General features: G+C 48.8%; 1 protein-coding gene across 1 annotated transcript in view; it reads left to right on the top strand.

The window, feature by feature from the left end:
* NECAB2 (N-terminal EF-hand calcium binding protein 2) overlaps nucleotides 1–12698 on the top strand; it is a 64868-nt gene that overhangs the window by 21742 nt on the left and 30428 nt on the right. Inside the window, exon 3 of the mRNA XM_027698302.1 lies at nucleotides 11146–11254. Coding sequence (XP_027554103.1) covers nucleotides 11146–11254 — 109 coding nt within the window. The remainder of the gene's footprint in view (nucleotides 1–11145; nucleotides 11255–12698) is intronic.

Genomic DNA, 12698 nt, shown 5'->3' with positions numbered 1-12698 from the left:
CCACAACTGCAGCAGGGAAGGGCTGGGTGCTGCTGCAGGTCCCACAAGTGCAGCAGATGCTGCTGAGATGGGGTGGAAGAATTGTGGATTCAGCACACGTTAAGTAGCACAGGGCATTAAAAATTCACCAAGGCTTCTCTGAAGCCCAGGCTCCCAAAGCAGCATCCTGAGGAGCTGCAGCAGGGCTGGGGAGGGAGTGGGGAGACCCTTCCCCAGGGCCGTGTCAGGAAACAGTGCCATGCACTGGTCACCCCATTGGTTTGTGCGTTTGTGGTTCTCAAACTGCAGCAGAGGGGTTTTTGTCTTCTTTCCATACTTAGGAACTCTGACAGCTTGGTCAAGTTTGCTGTGGAAAAGTAAACTGAAAATTGAGAGGCCGTTGTCCGTGTTCAGGGGAAGATATAAGGATTAAACTGAAACAAAACTTGAAACAGTTCAGGTCAGGGATTTTCAAAGGTTCCTTTGAAAGCTTTCTTTGGAAAGAGAAGCCAGGTGACCCCATTTTTGCCTGGAAAAAGAAGACCACAACAAACTTGCAGGCATTTTTCCAATGGCTTTGTCCTTCAAATACTTTTTTTCCCCCTCTTAAATCTTAGATTTAGCCAAATTAAAGCCGGCTGGGCTGAACCCCAGAGCCCCCGGGTCAGTGGCTGTGATGCTGAGGATGGAAGGAACTGAGTGGGAGATGCTGAGATGGGCGGGGGGGTCATAAATGCTTCCCAGCAGGAGCCTTGAGCTGGCACACAACTCTCCCTCTGCCTTTTGAGCCGATTCTAATGGGGCTTTGCTGCTTCTGCAATTAAACGTGGGGAGGAGCAGAGGGAGCAGCTCTGCCTTCTGCAGTGACCTACTTGTCAAACCAGCCCGGGGGGGTTCTCACCGTGCAGCTCCACGCTGGGGTGACTCTTGTTCTTATTTTATTCACCATTTGTTTAAATTTATATTTTGTCATCCCTGCTTTATTCTCTATTCTCTACAATGTGAGGCATCACGGAAAAGACAGCAAAGAATCTTATCTTTGCCCTCCCTTAACCAAAAGGCTTGATAAGAGTTCTGGGGTTTTTTTTAACCTACTTTTGGAACAGGCGAGCTAAAAAAAATAAAGAGAAAAGTTATTAATGCTGCAGCTTTGTCAAAAGCAGAAGTCAGTGATTAGAGCTGTGCTTGTTTAATTCACCGGAGCAGAAAAACGTATTTAGGTTTTGTTTTTTTCTTTGCAATCTTTTCAGGGCAGATGTGCCTTCTCTGCAAGGCTGTTCTGCTCTGTGCTGCTCAGCCACTTCGCTGGAGCAAACAGATGAAATAGTATGAAAAAGATCTGCATTGTTTGCCTCAGAGATGTTAAATCTCTCTGACAGAGCTGAGCCAGCCACCCTGCCCTGGACAGAGAGCTGGAGACACTGAGCACGGGGCTTACATGTTACTGAGAAAGGAAATGGGAAATGCAGCAGCTTATTAAGTGGGAGCTTAAAAAACAGGAGCAATTGTGAGGGATTGAGTGAGGTTTGGTTTGGCTGCACTCCCTGTGCCATGGGGAGCCAGGACAGACAGCACTGGGGACCTCCAGGAGCATCCTCTGGGGAGGGACCACTCAGGCTCACGTTTATACTGGGTCCTAAAGCAAAGATTACCCCAACAAAGAAGTTTCAGGAGGAGATTCAGCTGTTGGCAAAGGAGTTTCTCAGAGATAGAACATCAAACATGAGCAATAGTTCAGTTTAGAGCCTGAAACTTTTTTCAACAGAAATTTTGAGGCCATTAAGTTTCAAGAAATGAAACATTTGTGTTGCAGGAGATCAGTGTTGTTGGCTCACACCTGCATTTCACGGTTCAGGGGTTAACACGAGGAAGCAAGTAATTAATTATTCAGGTTCTGCATTTGCTGTTCAAGCACCTCTTGAGTCCTGGCACAAGGAGCTGGATGTCCTGCATGCTGCAAATAATAAAGCAGCAGGAAAACTTCCGAGAATGCAAATGAGGAATCTGCTTTTCGGGTTGGTTTAATTTGCTGTCTTCATCTCTGCACAGCTTGTTAGCTGAATGGAAAGCTGTTGATGCTGCCAGTGCAATCTGGATATTGTTTCATGGGACTGCAGAAAGCGATGAGTTTGTAGCTCCCTAATCTGCGCTAATTTGCTGCTAATTTGTCAACAGTCAACAGCTCCAGTGGCCTCAGCATCTGAACAGCCCCGGTGCTGCTGCTGCCCGGGGCTGCTCGGAGTGAAAGGGCACCTTTGGTACTGCTTCCATCCACTGTATTTCACTAAGCACAGGATAATGCTCATTTTACAAGGGAGGGGGAAATTCAGAGGGTAACTTGCAGTGACAGAACCCAGGTGAGTTTTCAGACCTGCCTGTGTCTGTATCCCCACATGCCACCATCCCACAGGGACCCAGCACAGCCACTGCACCCCGGGGCTGCTTCTGGCTCTTGTGCCAAATCCTTCAGCGAGGTTGAAATGCAGCTTCTGCTGGCAGGGATCAGGAAACCAAACCAGGTGTTGTAGTTCCATCCATGCAATTTATTTAGCTGTGTGCTCCCCTGGGGAGGGCAGCAGCTGAAATGCTGCCCATGGCTGCAGTCCAGGCTGTCCCTGGGGGAGGCTGGAGCTGTGGGATGGCAGCAGTGATCCCACTGGCAGCTGTGATCCCTGCTGATCCCTCCTGGAGGAGCTGGCAGAGCATAGGACCCCATCCAGACCCAGCGTGGTGCTGCCAGCCCTGCCAGGAACAGCCCCAGCCCCAGGGAGCTCCTGTCCCTGATGTGCCCTGGCCACACCAGGACCAAGCTTTTGGGAGGCAACACCATGTATTTCCATAAATGTTCCTTCTCATGCTCAAACAGCTGCCTCTTCCTCTCCTGGAAGCTGTGCTGGATGTAATGAGCTGAAAACGCTGCACACCCTGCCCTGCACTCTGAAATATTCATCTGCACTTGAAAAGAAGCAGGAGAGAAGGCTGGCTAATGAGGGGCAGAGGGGGATTAGGGATGTTTGGTGCCTGTTTCTGAGCTTTTCAAGGAATCTGGATTTAATAGGCTGTTGCAGAGCAGAGCAGGGCTGTACTGGAGTTGGGAGTGTTGGCTTCTGCTTCACTTTGATTGAAACTTCCCAGTAGATCATCCCAGGTTCACTTTTTTTTTTTCATGTTTATGCCAAAATTTAATGAGTAAGTTTGAAAACTTCAGTGCTGGCAGTCTGCCTGGAGCTGATAGTTCATGGATCTTTTGGCTAACATGTTCCCAGCTGGGACACGGTGCAGAACTCCACAGGTTGTCTCTCTTAATCTGTGTTCTGGGTTGTCCTCAGTCAGAATTGGAGACATTATTTGGCAGGGGAGGTTGGGGTGATTCCCGTGCCTTCCCTTCCTGCTTTTCCAGTGAAGTAACACCCAAATTTGGTGTTCTGAGACCTCAGCAGAGGGCTGCCTGCTTTGCTGCTCTTTTGGGAGTGCCAGGGCCCTGTGCAGGCTCCAGTGTGTTTTAGGAGTGTGTGAGGTTACTGTGGTGTTTCCCCACGTGATTTAAGATGAAGAACTTGCCAAAGTTTTCTTCCTTCTCTCTCTCCTGTTTGCCCTGGCCGTGGGTCACTGCTGGTTTCCAAGGAGACTGAGAGCTGGGTGAGCTCCATGGTCTGGGTTTGCTGCTGGTCTCAGTGCCCTGAGCTGTTCCCTGAACTTGGTGGGTTACCCAGAACATCCACCCTCTGCTCCAGCCCCAGAGCAGCTGTGCCCTTGCTGTGCTCCAGCAGTTACCTGGGAGCATCAGTTGTGCTCTCCTGGTCTGTCCAGGTGCTGGCAGGAGCTGTAGCCCCAGGAACTGCTTTCCAGCAAAACAAGAGTTTTGGCTGCCCCCCTGGAGAGGGAAATGAAGTGAATCATAGATTGCTTTGGTTGGAAGAGACCTTAAAGCTCATCTAGTTCCAATCATCCTGCCATGGGCAGGGACACCAGTCTGCTTGAAGCCCCGTCCAGCCTCACCCTGAACACTTCCAGGAACTGGGAGTGCCCTAAAAAGCTTCAGAAGTGATATTTTGTCTTGTCCCTACAGAGGAACCCAGGTTTCCATCACTGTGTGTGACCTGTCCTCAGCCAGCCTGGGCAGAAGGGATCTGGAACATGTTACCCATGGCAGCTTCTCTGGATGTGGTGAATGTCACTTGGAGCTCAGGAAAGCCTGAGCTGCCTCAGATCCCATAATGTTCTTGTAGGAGCCCTGAAAGAGAGCACACTCTGACATAGAGGTTTTTTCCATGGCTTTACATCTCTGCCCATCACCCCCAGATTTCTGCCTCTCAGCATTTCCACTGGGATGCATCTGGAGCAGCATCCTGGCATGGCAGGAGTGAGAGCCTTGCAGCAGCTTGAGACCACGTGTGGTGTTTGATGTGCGTGTGGGGAATTGCAAAACACTCTCCCAAATAAACCCACTGCTTTGCTTTGATGTGGCAGAGCTCGGGAGCAGATTTAAATATCTCTCTGTGATTCCCAGGCCACCTCTATTGTGCACACAAAGAAACACTTAACCTTGCAGGGAATTATGTGTAGCACTGCAGTTTGCTGATGCATAGAGATTAACTATTTTTTTGCATAGGGAAACAGCAAATTTAATATTTTAATATAAATATCCAAATATTGTTTTTTCTCCTCCTGTTTATTTTATTGTATTTTTCATGGTCTGTAGTCATTCCCATGCAGAATAGTTGTTTTTAGGGCACTGAAGGAGGCAGGTTCTCCTTGTGAGAATCTTGCCTTAAATGGAAGGAGGAAGTTTTGAAGTCAGGTTTTACAGCTCTGGGATGGTTGGAGCACAGAGTGATCTCCTATTAATGACAAGCTGTGCTGTCTTTGTGTTTTATTTCTGCTTTAGATCAAACATTTAGAGAGGCTGTGAGTAGCTCGTGGGCTTTGACTGGGGATTTGGTAGTGGGGAGCTTGCTGATGTTTTTGAAATCATAGAGTCACTAAGGTTGGAAAAGCCCTGTAAGATCAACTGCTGCCCTGTAAGATCAACTGCTGCCCTGTGAGATCAACTGCTGCTCTGTAAGATCAACTGCACTGCCCAACCCACCACTAAACCATGTCCCCAAGTGCCACATCCACACGTCTTTAAATACCTCCAGGGAGGGTGATTCCACCACTTTCCTGGGCTGTTTTAATGTCAGACCACCCTCTCAGTGAAGAAACTTCCCCTAATATCCAATATAAACCTCCCCTGGTGCAACTTGAGGCCATTCCAGGGGGGTGACTGAAGAACAGGTCGGCACAAGGCTGCCTGGGAAACAAACAGAAATTTTGGGGATCAAGTGGGAGGCATCAAAGGTTGATGACATTTCATCCTGTTCTCTCCACAGAATCTCCTCTAAAACAGAAATCCTACTTTTGTACAGATGTGCCTACAGCATCTTATGTGTGGGGAGTGTGGAGAGGGGAGATGCTGAAGGCATTTAATGGAGAAGGAAGGAGATGTTCAGGAGGGGTGTGGGACTGGGTAACCATGGGGAGAGCAAGGCAGATGTTTGGCTACATGGAGAATCAAAGCCTTGGGGAGAGACAATCAGGCTGTTTGGGTGAGGAGGCTGCAAACTCTGCTCAGGGTTCTGCTGCTTTGCTGTGGTGGCCTGGGCTTGTGTCAGTCACAGAGCACAGTTAGACTGGGTAAGTGAATCAAAGGTGCTAAAAAGCTGTGGTTATTCCAAGTCAGTCATCCATTTAATAGTACCCAATATAAAAAGACAGTCTGAGGTCAACTAAGATGAAAAATAACTGAGAGGCAGTGGCTGCTGTGTGTCTGGAGCTAAGCTGGGTCTGCTGATGGCTGCAACATCTTGGGAATGGAGATCTCCTGGTAGGGGAGAGTGAAGGAACAGAGCATGTCCTTCTTCATATCATCAATCTGCCTCAGGTTATCCATGCAGATCACTTGGTTTGTGCTGACCCTTGTGAAAACATCTGTGCTGGGCATTAGTTAAGTTTCAAAAAAAAAAAAAGTGATTTTGGGGTTATTCTGTGAATTTCTTTCACTAGAAAATGACTGTAATTGTAGTAATTTCCTTCTAATGATGTGTGTTACATCTCATTAGCAAAGCCATTGGCAGGGGCTTCATTCCAGTGGCAATGGCAGGGTCCTGGTATGGAGCCACCCCAACGTGGGCTGTGCTGCTCCTGCACAGCTCCTGCACAGCTCCTGCACAGCTCCCCTGGCTCTGCAGCTCCAGCCAGGTCTGGGGGTGGATCCTCAGGTGTGGAGGTGAATCCCCAGGTCTGGGGGTGAATCCCCAGGTCTGGGGGTGGATCCCCAGGTCAGGAGGTGGTTCCCCAGGGCTGGAGGTGAATCCCCAGGTCAGGGGGTGGATCCCCAGGTCTGGGGGTGAATCCCCAGGTCTGGGAGTGGATCCCCAGGTGTGGAGTTGAATCCCCAGGTGTGGAGGTGAATCCCCAGGTGTGGAGGTGAATCCCCAGGTCTGAGGGTGAATCCCCAGGTCTGGGGTGAATCCCCAGGTGTGGGGTGGATCCCCAGGTCTGGGGGTGGATCCCCAGCCCTGCTTCCAGCTCGGTGCAGTTGCCCCAGAGGCCCCTGTGTGACTGCAATCCCAGGGGTGGATGGTTCTGTGCTGGCTGCTGGAGCCTGAGCGAGGGCTGAGGAGCTGGGGGTGACTCTGGGAGCAGGCTGGGTGCTGCAGGGACACAGCCCCCCTCTGCCCAGGGGAAGGGTTCAGCACAGAGCACAGCTGTGGACCTGGAGGGAATTTTTCCCAAGAGCCCAGGACTGAAAACTCCAGCCCGTGTCCACCTTGGTTTGAATGAATGAAGCCTCTCCCAGGGCTCCCAGAGGGCTGGATGGAGGGTCCAGGGAGAAGCCAGGCCCTGTTCTCACTGGCTCAGGTGTCCCTGCACACGCACACACAAGAAAGAACAAAAAAATAGAGTTATCGTTTTTTATTTGCAGGCCACAATAAAATCCAATCTAGAGCTCTTGGACACTTGCACACTAAACTGAGCTTAAAGCATTTTAGAGCTCACAGAGTAATAGAAGTAAGTAATGAAATATATTCATAATATAGCTAGAAAATATATTCATAATATAGCTAGAAAATATATGAGCAGTCTCAGCCTCATGTAATTGAAAACAGATTTAGGAAACTTGGGCTCAGAACAGTACCTTATTTTGTAGCTGCTTTAAGCTATTTGTATCACTGAGTGAATTTCCTGAACTCAGCCATCAGATTTCCCATACTTTGGACGATTTATGAGCTCAGTTTGATTTTTCCCTGGGCTGTGTTAGTGGGTGAGAACAGCCTGATTGTGTGAGTTAGGAGGTGTAAAAGCCACCTCTGGACTCAGATTTTCATGATGGGAAATGGAGATATAATAACATCCCAGTTGGGGCCTTCTGATGTTCCCTGTTACGTCCTTCTCTCTTCAGTTAGTTTTAACTTTGATGACTCTTAGGCTGGTAATTTGCTTTGGCCTTTGCCTGTGACTGAATTATTTTGAAAAGCTAGAGTAAAATGAGGATTGCTCTAAGGAAGAAATGATGGCAGGATGGCTGGGGCCTGATTATCTCTTTCCTCAGCCAATCAGTGCCAGGGGAGCTGATTTCTAGTTAGGGGCACTTGTCCTTGCTGCCAGCCAGGTGTTGACCTCAAGTGCTGGATTGAAAGGGGAGAGGGTGAGCCAGTGAAAGGATGTTGCCTGGGTTTTAGTGTGGTCACCCAGATGAAAAAGTCACAAATAGTTCTGTGGATCTAGATCTCAAAGATGGAAACTTTGTTTGGCGAGATTTGACGTGGAATCCCAGTTTTTCTGTTATCCTCCCTATCCAAAGGCAGTGAGCTGGTGCAGCATCTGTGCATTTGGAGAATTCCTGTCTCCTGAGCCCAGGAGCTTTCAGCAGAAAGATGGTTTCTGGAAGTCTTATCCATTCTCCACTGAGTGTAGATACTTGTGCTGTGAGGAAAAGCTGTGCCTGCCCTGATAAGGCTGCTCCTGGAGCAGAGTGTCCCACCAGCCCTTATCACAGCACCCCTGGCATCAGGAATGGTGGGGTCACTCTGCTCTGCCCTGGAGTTTTACCAGTTTAATTTGAGCTGGCAAATCCCAGCCCAGTCTTCTTCCCCTTATCACCCGGATTCCCTGCAGGCCTCCTTGCCTGCTGGGCTCCAGCACCAGCAGCTCTCAGGCCACCCCACAATTACAGATATGCAGCCCAAGGATTATCTCCTGGCTCGGGGAGGCTTTTGCTTTGTGTGTTTGCAGACAAGGATTCCAGCTGGTATTAAACAGCCATCAGCTTTAGGCTGACTGGTGCTTTGTGGTGATGGTTGTTGGGGGATGAGAGCCTTGAGCACTGCTTGTGTTTAAAATTGGTGCTTTTATTCAAATTCCAGCCAGGAATCAAGCACTTCTGTGGGGTCTCCAAAAAATAAAAACGAAATAAAAGTCACTGTCACTTCCACCTTCCTCTAGATCCTTTGATCATCCTGTATTGCTCTGGGCTGCTAAATGCCAACAAGAATTCAATGCATGCTGGTTTCCAGAGATCCAGCCTGTCACGGTGGCTGGTAACTGCCACCCTGTTCTCCTTTGGGGCCGTGAGATGGGAGTCACAGCAGTGTTTTGGCACAGATTTTAAACACTGACATTTCAGGGGCTGCAACAAAAATGTGTCCTAGAGCACATTACTCCAAAAATAAAAAGCCCAAAGCAAAACAAACCAAGCAAGAGTAAAATGAAAGAGAGAAGCTTTAAGATACAAACCAGATAAAGGAAAAAGGGTTTTTTTCCTTAAGCTTAGAAACACCTTTGTGTCTTTCAGAGTTGAGCAAGCTGTAAATTTGGATCAAAGTACTCTCCTGAAAAAAAACCCACTTCACTTTACAGTTTCTCTTTCCCAGTAAGTTGATTTATGTGACTTTCCTGGGAATTTATTTAAGCCTGCCCTCTGTGTGGAAGGACAGTTTTGAGGTGAACAAGCGCTGATTTAAGGTTTTTACAGGTAAAGTGTTCTGTATATAAAGAAGTTTTTAGCCCTCATGGGATAGAAATGCTGTTACCCTTTGGATGCTGGTGCTTGAAGACATGTATTCATTGCCAGTCAGGATCAGGAGAAGCCAGAGATGGAGTTGGGGGTGTGATGGAGCTCTTGCTCTGGACATGTTCATCTCCTTGGGCAGGTGAATGTCACCACCTGGGTGGTTCCAGGTTGTTCTGTTGGATGCTCCAAGCAGCAGGTCCTTGCTGAAGCACAGATCCCTCAGTGTTTGTAAGCAGAGCCAGCCTGGGGCCCGTGTGCTGAGCTGGCAGTTCTGTTCTGCTCCCTGCCCGTGCAGGGAGGGCACGTTTTGGGGAAGAAATGCACAAAAACAATCCAGGCAGCTGGACCCTGTCTGTAACCATTGTGGTGCTCTGGAAACGGTGCCCTCTTCACCCAGTGCTGCTGGAGACTTTGTTCCCTGGCTGTGTTCCTTTCATGATTGCCAATTAAATAGGCATCTTAGACTCAGTTTATCACCGGTCTAAATTGGTCTGTGTCAGCCAGGGAGGCTGGGTTAGCACTGGGCAATGCAGGTATGTTTTAGGAGCAGCAGACTTATGTACTTTGGGGAAGAAATATTGATGTGTGTGTGGTGAGGTGGCTAATTTTGTCCTCCAGCATCATTTTCTGAAAAAGAAATAACAGGGTTTGCAATTGATTTGATTAAATAATAAATGATACATTCTCCTACTGCAAAGTAGGCAGCATTTCCAGCCCATGGCTCTTCTGTGGATATGAATGGAAAGACTTTAAATAATATGTGGCCTGGGGTAGTTATTTTCTCCCAGGTACTGCTGCACACCAGAGCACAGTGCCAGCAGATTGAACAACAAATTAGAGGTAAATTAAGGTTTCCTTAAAGTATCTTTTTTCTCTCTCCTGTTGCTTTACTGCTGAACTTTCCAGGAGCTTTCTCTGGGCTTTCTCACATGCATCTGTGTGCCTGTCCATAGAGCACAGATCTGTCAGATTTATCAGTTTTTTCGGTTTTATCCAATTTTATCAGATTTATCCAGATTTATCAGTTAAGTGTAAGCCTTTGTCACCTTATCAGCCAAAGTTGCAAAGAAGTCCTTATGATAGCCCCTTCATGGATTTGATAATTTCTTGTCTTTCTTGGTCATTTAAGGAGGCTGTAGCAGCTCCAGTGTTAAATTAACACTGGGACCAATGTGCAAAATAATATACAAAGTGTATGGCCAGATTTTCAAATCTGGATGTCATTTTTCAGCCTCTGAGTTGAGAGCAGAGACACTTTCCCACAAGCAGTGACTGTCTGCAGGACCTATTCCTGCAGCTGGAGATGAGGCTGCTCAAGTGCCAGTGAACTGAGCCGGCACCAAAATAAGCATTTAAGGGTGAGTTTGGAGCTTGCTGCTGGAATTACAGCAAGCTGCTCTCTGGGTGCCCAGGAGAAGGTTGTTAAACCTCTGTGTGGTGACTCCTTTGTGCACTGGAATGTTTGCCAAAAGGCACCCAGCAAGCTGCAGCCCTGTGGCTGCAGGAGATGGATTTTGTGCATCAGCGGGTCCCTGTAGAACTAAAGGCACAACACTGAGGTGAGACAGCCCTTGTGTGTTCAAACAGCTGACAACTGAAGCCAGATGTGTCTTGTTACAGCAGCTCTTTTGGGTTTGTGTCCAGAGTGGGGAGACACTGTGAGAAGATGCAGGTGGATGGAGGTGGCAGAAGATGCTGCGGGGTCTGTTTTAATTCCAGCCCAGATGTCCCTTAATGTCCTGCAGCATTTGAACCCAGGGGAGAAAAGAAGCTCCATAATTTCTTAAATGTAAGGCAGTGTCAGGGTGCAGCTTGCCAGATTTTTCTCCTTAGGTTTGAGTCATGCTTTGGGTTAACAGCCCAATTAGTTGCCAGTGGCCAGTGCATCCATACCCAGGAGCACCTTTATGTAGCCCTGGGTCTGCCAGAGCTGGGCAGACCCTCAGGTCCCACCCTGGGGCCAGTGAGATCTGCACTGGTTGTGAGCCAGTTCTGCAGGGGCACTTGGAGATAATTTTGGTCTGAATCTTTAAATCTGAACATAACTCTTGATTTTCAGCCTTGCCCCTCTCTTTGCTGGTTCCCTAATGTGGCTGTGTTGCTGTTTGCAGACGATGGGAAGCTGTCACTGGAGGAGTTCCAGGCCTTTTTTTCTGATGGGACGCTCAACGAAGAAGAACTTGAGAAGCTCTTTCACACCATTGACTCAGACAACACTAAGTAAGTCCCTCCTGCTGATGCTCTCCCATTTCCCAGTGCCTTTGGGCCGTGGGGTGGGTGCACAGCAGCACTGCTTCTCCAGGGAGCTGAGCTCTGCACAGGCTGCAGGGCTGCAACTGCCTTTGCAAAACTTTGCAAACTCCCCATTTCTGCTTGGTTTGTGTCTCGTTGTGGCAGCCTCCATGACTCCTTTTGTCTTTGTGGTTTGCTTTTTAGGCCATTTTCTTTAGTGCAACCTGATCCTTACAGCATCTGAACTTATGCTTAGTTTTACCCACGGGGGCATTTAAATGTCTCTTGAACTTTTTCACTTTATTTAAAAGCTTTGCTGTGCTATAAAAGGCAATGGTGTGAATCTCTCTAAGCATGGTCCCATCCAGCTAATTTATTATTTGTGGTCTTGTCTCTGTGATGTCTCTGTATCTCCCGCACTGGGACCCTGCCTGCTTCACCTCCTGTCCAAACTGTGCCCTGGGAAGCAGTGATTGCTTTAGCACTTAGCAGAAGTGACCCTCTCCTCGAGGCAGGCTCAGCCCAAGCCCTGTCCCACTGCTGTGGGTGCTTTGTGCTCTGCTCCCACAGCCCGAGGTGGGATCCTGGGCCAGGCACGAGGGGCTGGACCAGGAGCAGCTCTGCCCTGTCAGCATCCAGCCACAGCAGCAGCAGGGAACATGGGGGCAGAGGAGGCTCTGGGAGTGCTTTGGTGTGACACTGCACCAAAGTTGAAGCCAAGGATGGCACCTCCCTGCTCTCACTGAGAATCAGGAGTTTGTGCTGTGCCCAGTGACCAAACCACGCTGACAGATCAAACCATGCTGACAGACTGAGCTGGGGTTGGCAGCTGAGGTTCCCTCCCCTCTACCTGCCTTTGCCTTTGGTGGGGTCTGAGGTGCTTTTGAGCCCTGTGCAGGTGCTTTGCAGAGAGCAGCACAGCATCTTGCTGTTCTTGGCTGGAAGGAAAAGAGGTGAGCTGAACCTCCTTCCAAGTGAAATCCTTGCATGAACTGGCACTTGCTTATTGATTGGGAAAGCACAGACACCTACAGCAAATTTATCAGGCTGGGGAAGGAAAATATCCCTTGTTTTTTATCTGCAAGAGCTCTCTCATTCTCCAGAAAACCTACTTCAGAGCAGGGCTTCCTTCTGAAGAGGTGTTTTTCACTGTGAAACGGGTGGTTTGCTTGGCTGCAGCCTTGCATCCAGTGCAGTCCTTCAGGTCATGGGTGTGCTCCTCACCCTGCTCTGTCTCCTGTTCCCTGCACAGGGAATGGGGGGGTCTGTGGGAGCTGGGCAGGAGGGGACCTGCCTCCAGCATGCCCAGGTGCTGGGGTGGCAATTCTGAGTGCTGCTGCCACTGAGTGAAGAGGAGTGGAGAGCAGCTTTGGTTTTTCCATTTTGCAGGGGAACATGGGAACAATATTAACTTTATCTTTCCCAAAGGCTG

This window comes from Neopelma chrysocephalum, unplaced genomic scaffold (assembly GCF_003984885.1).
Source record: "Neopelma chrysocephalum unplaced genomic scaffold, ASM398488v2 Primary Assembly neopelma1_125, whole genome shotgun sequence".
Classification (NCBI taxonomy): Eukaryota; Metazoa; Chordata; class Aves; order Passeriformes; family Pipridae; genus Neopelma; species Neopelma chrysocephalum.
The sequence above is the reverse complement of the archived record's forward strand: the minus strand, read 5'-3'. Positions and strand labels throughout refer to the sequence as shown.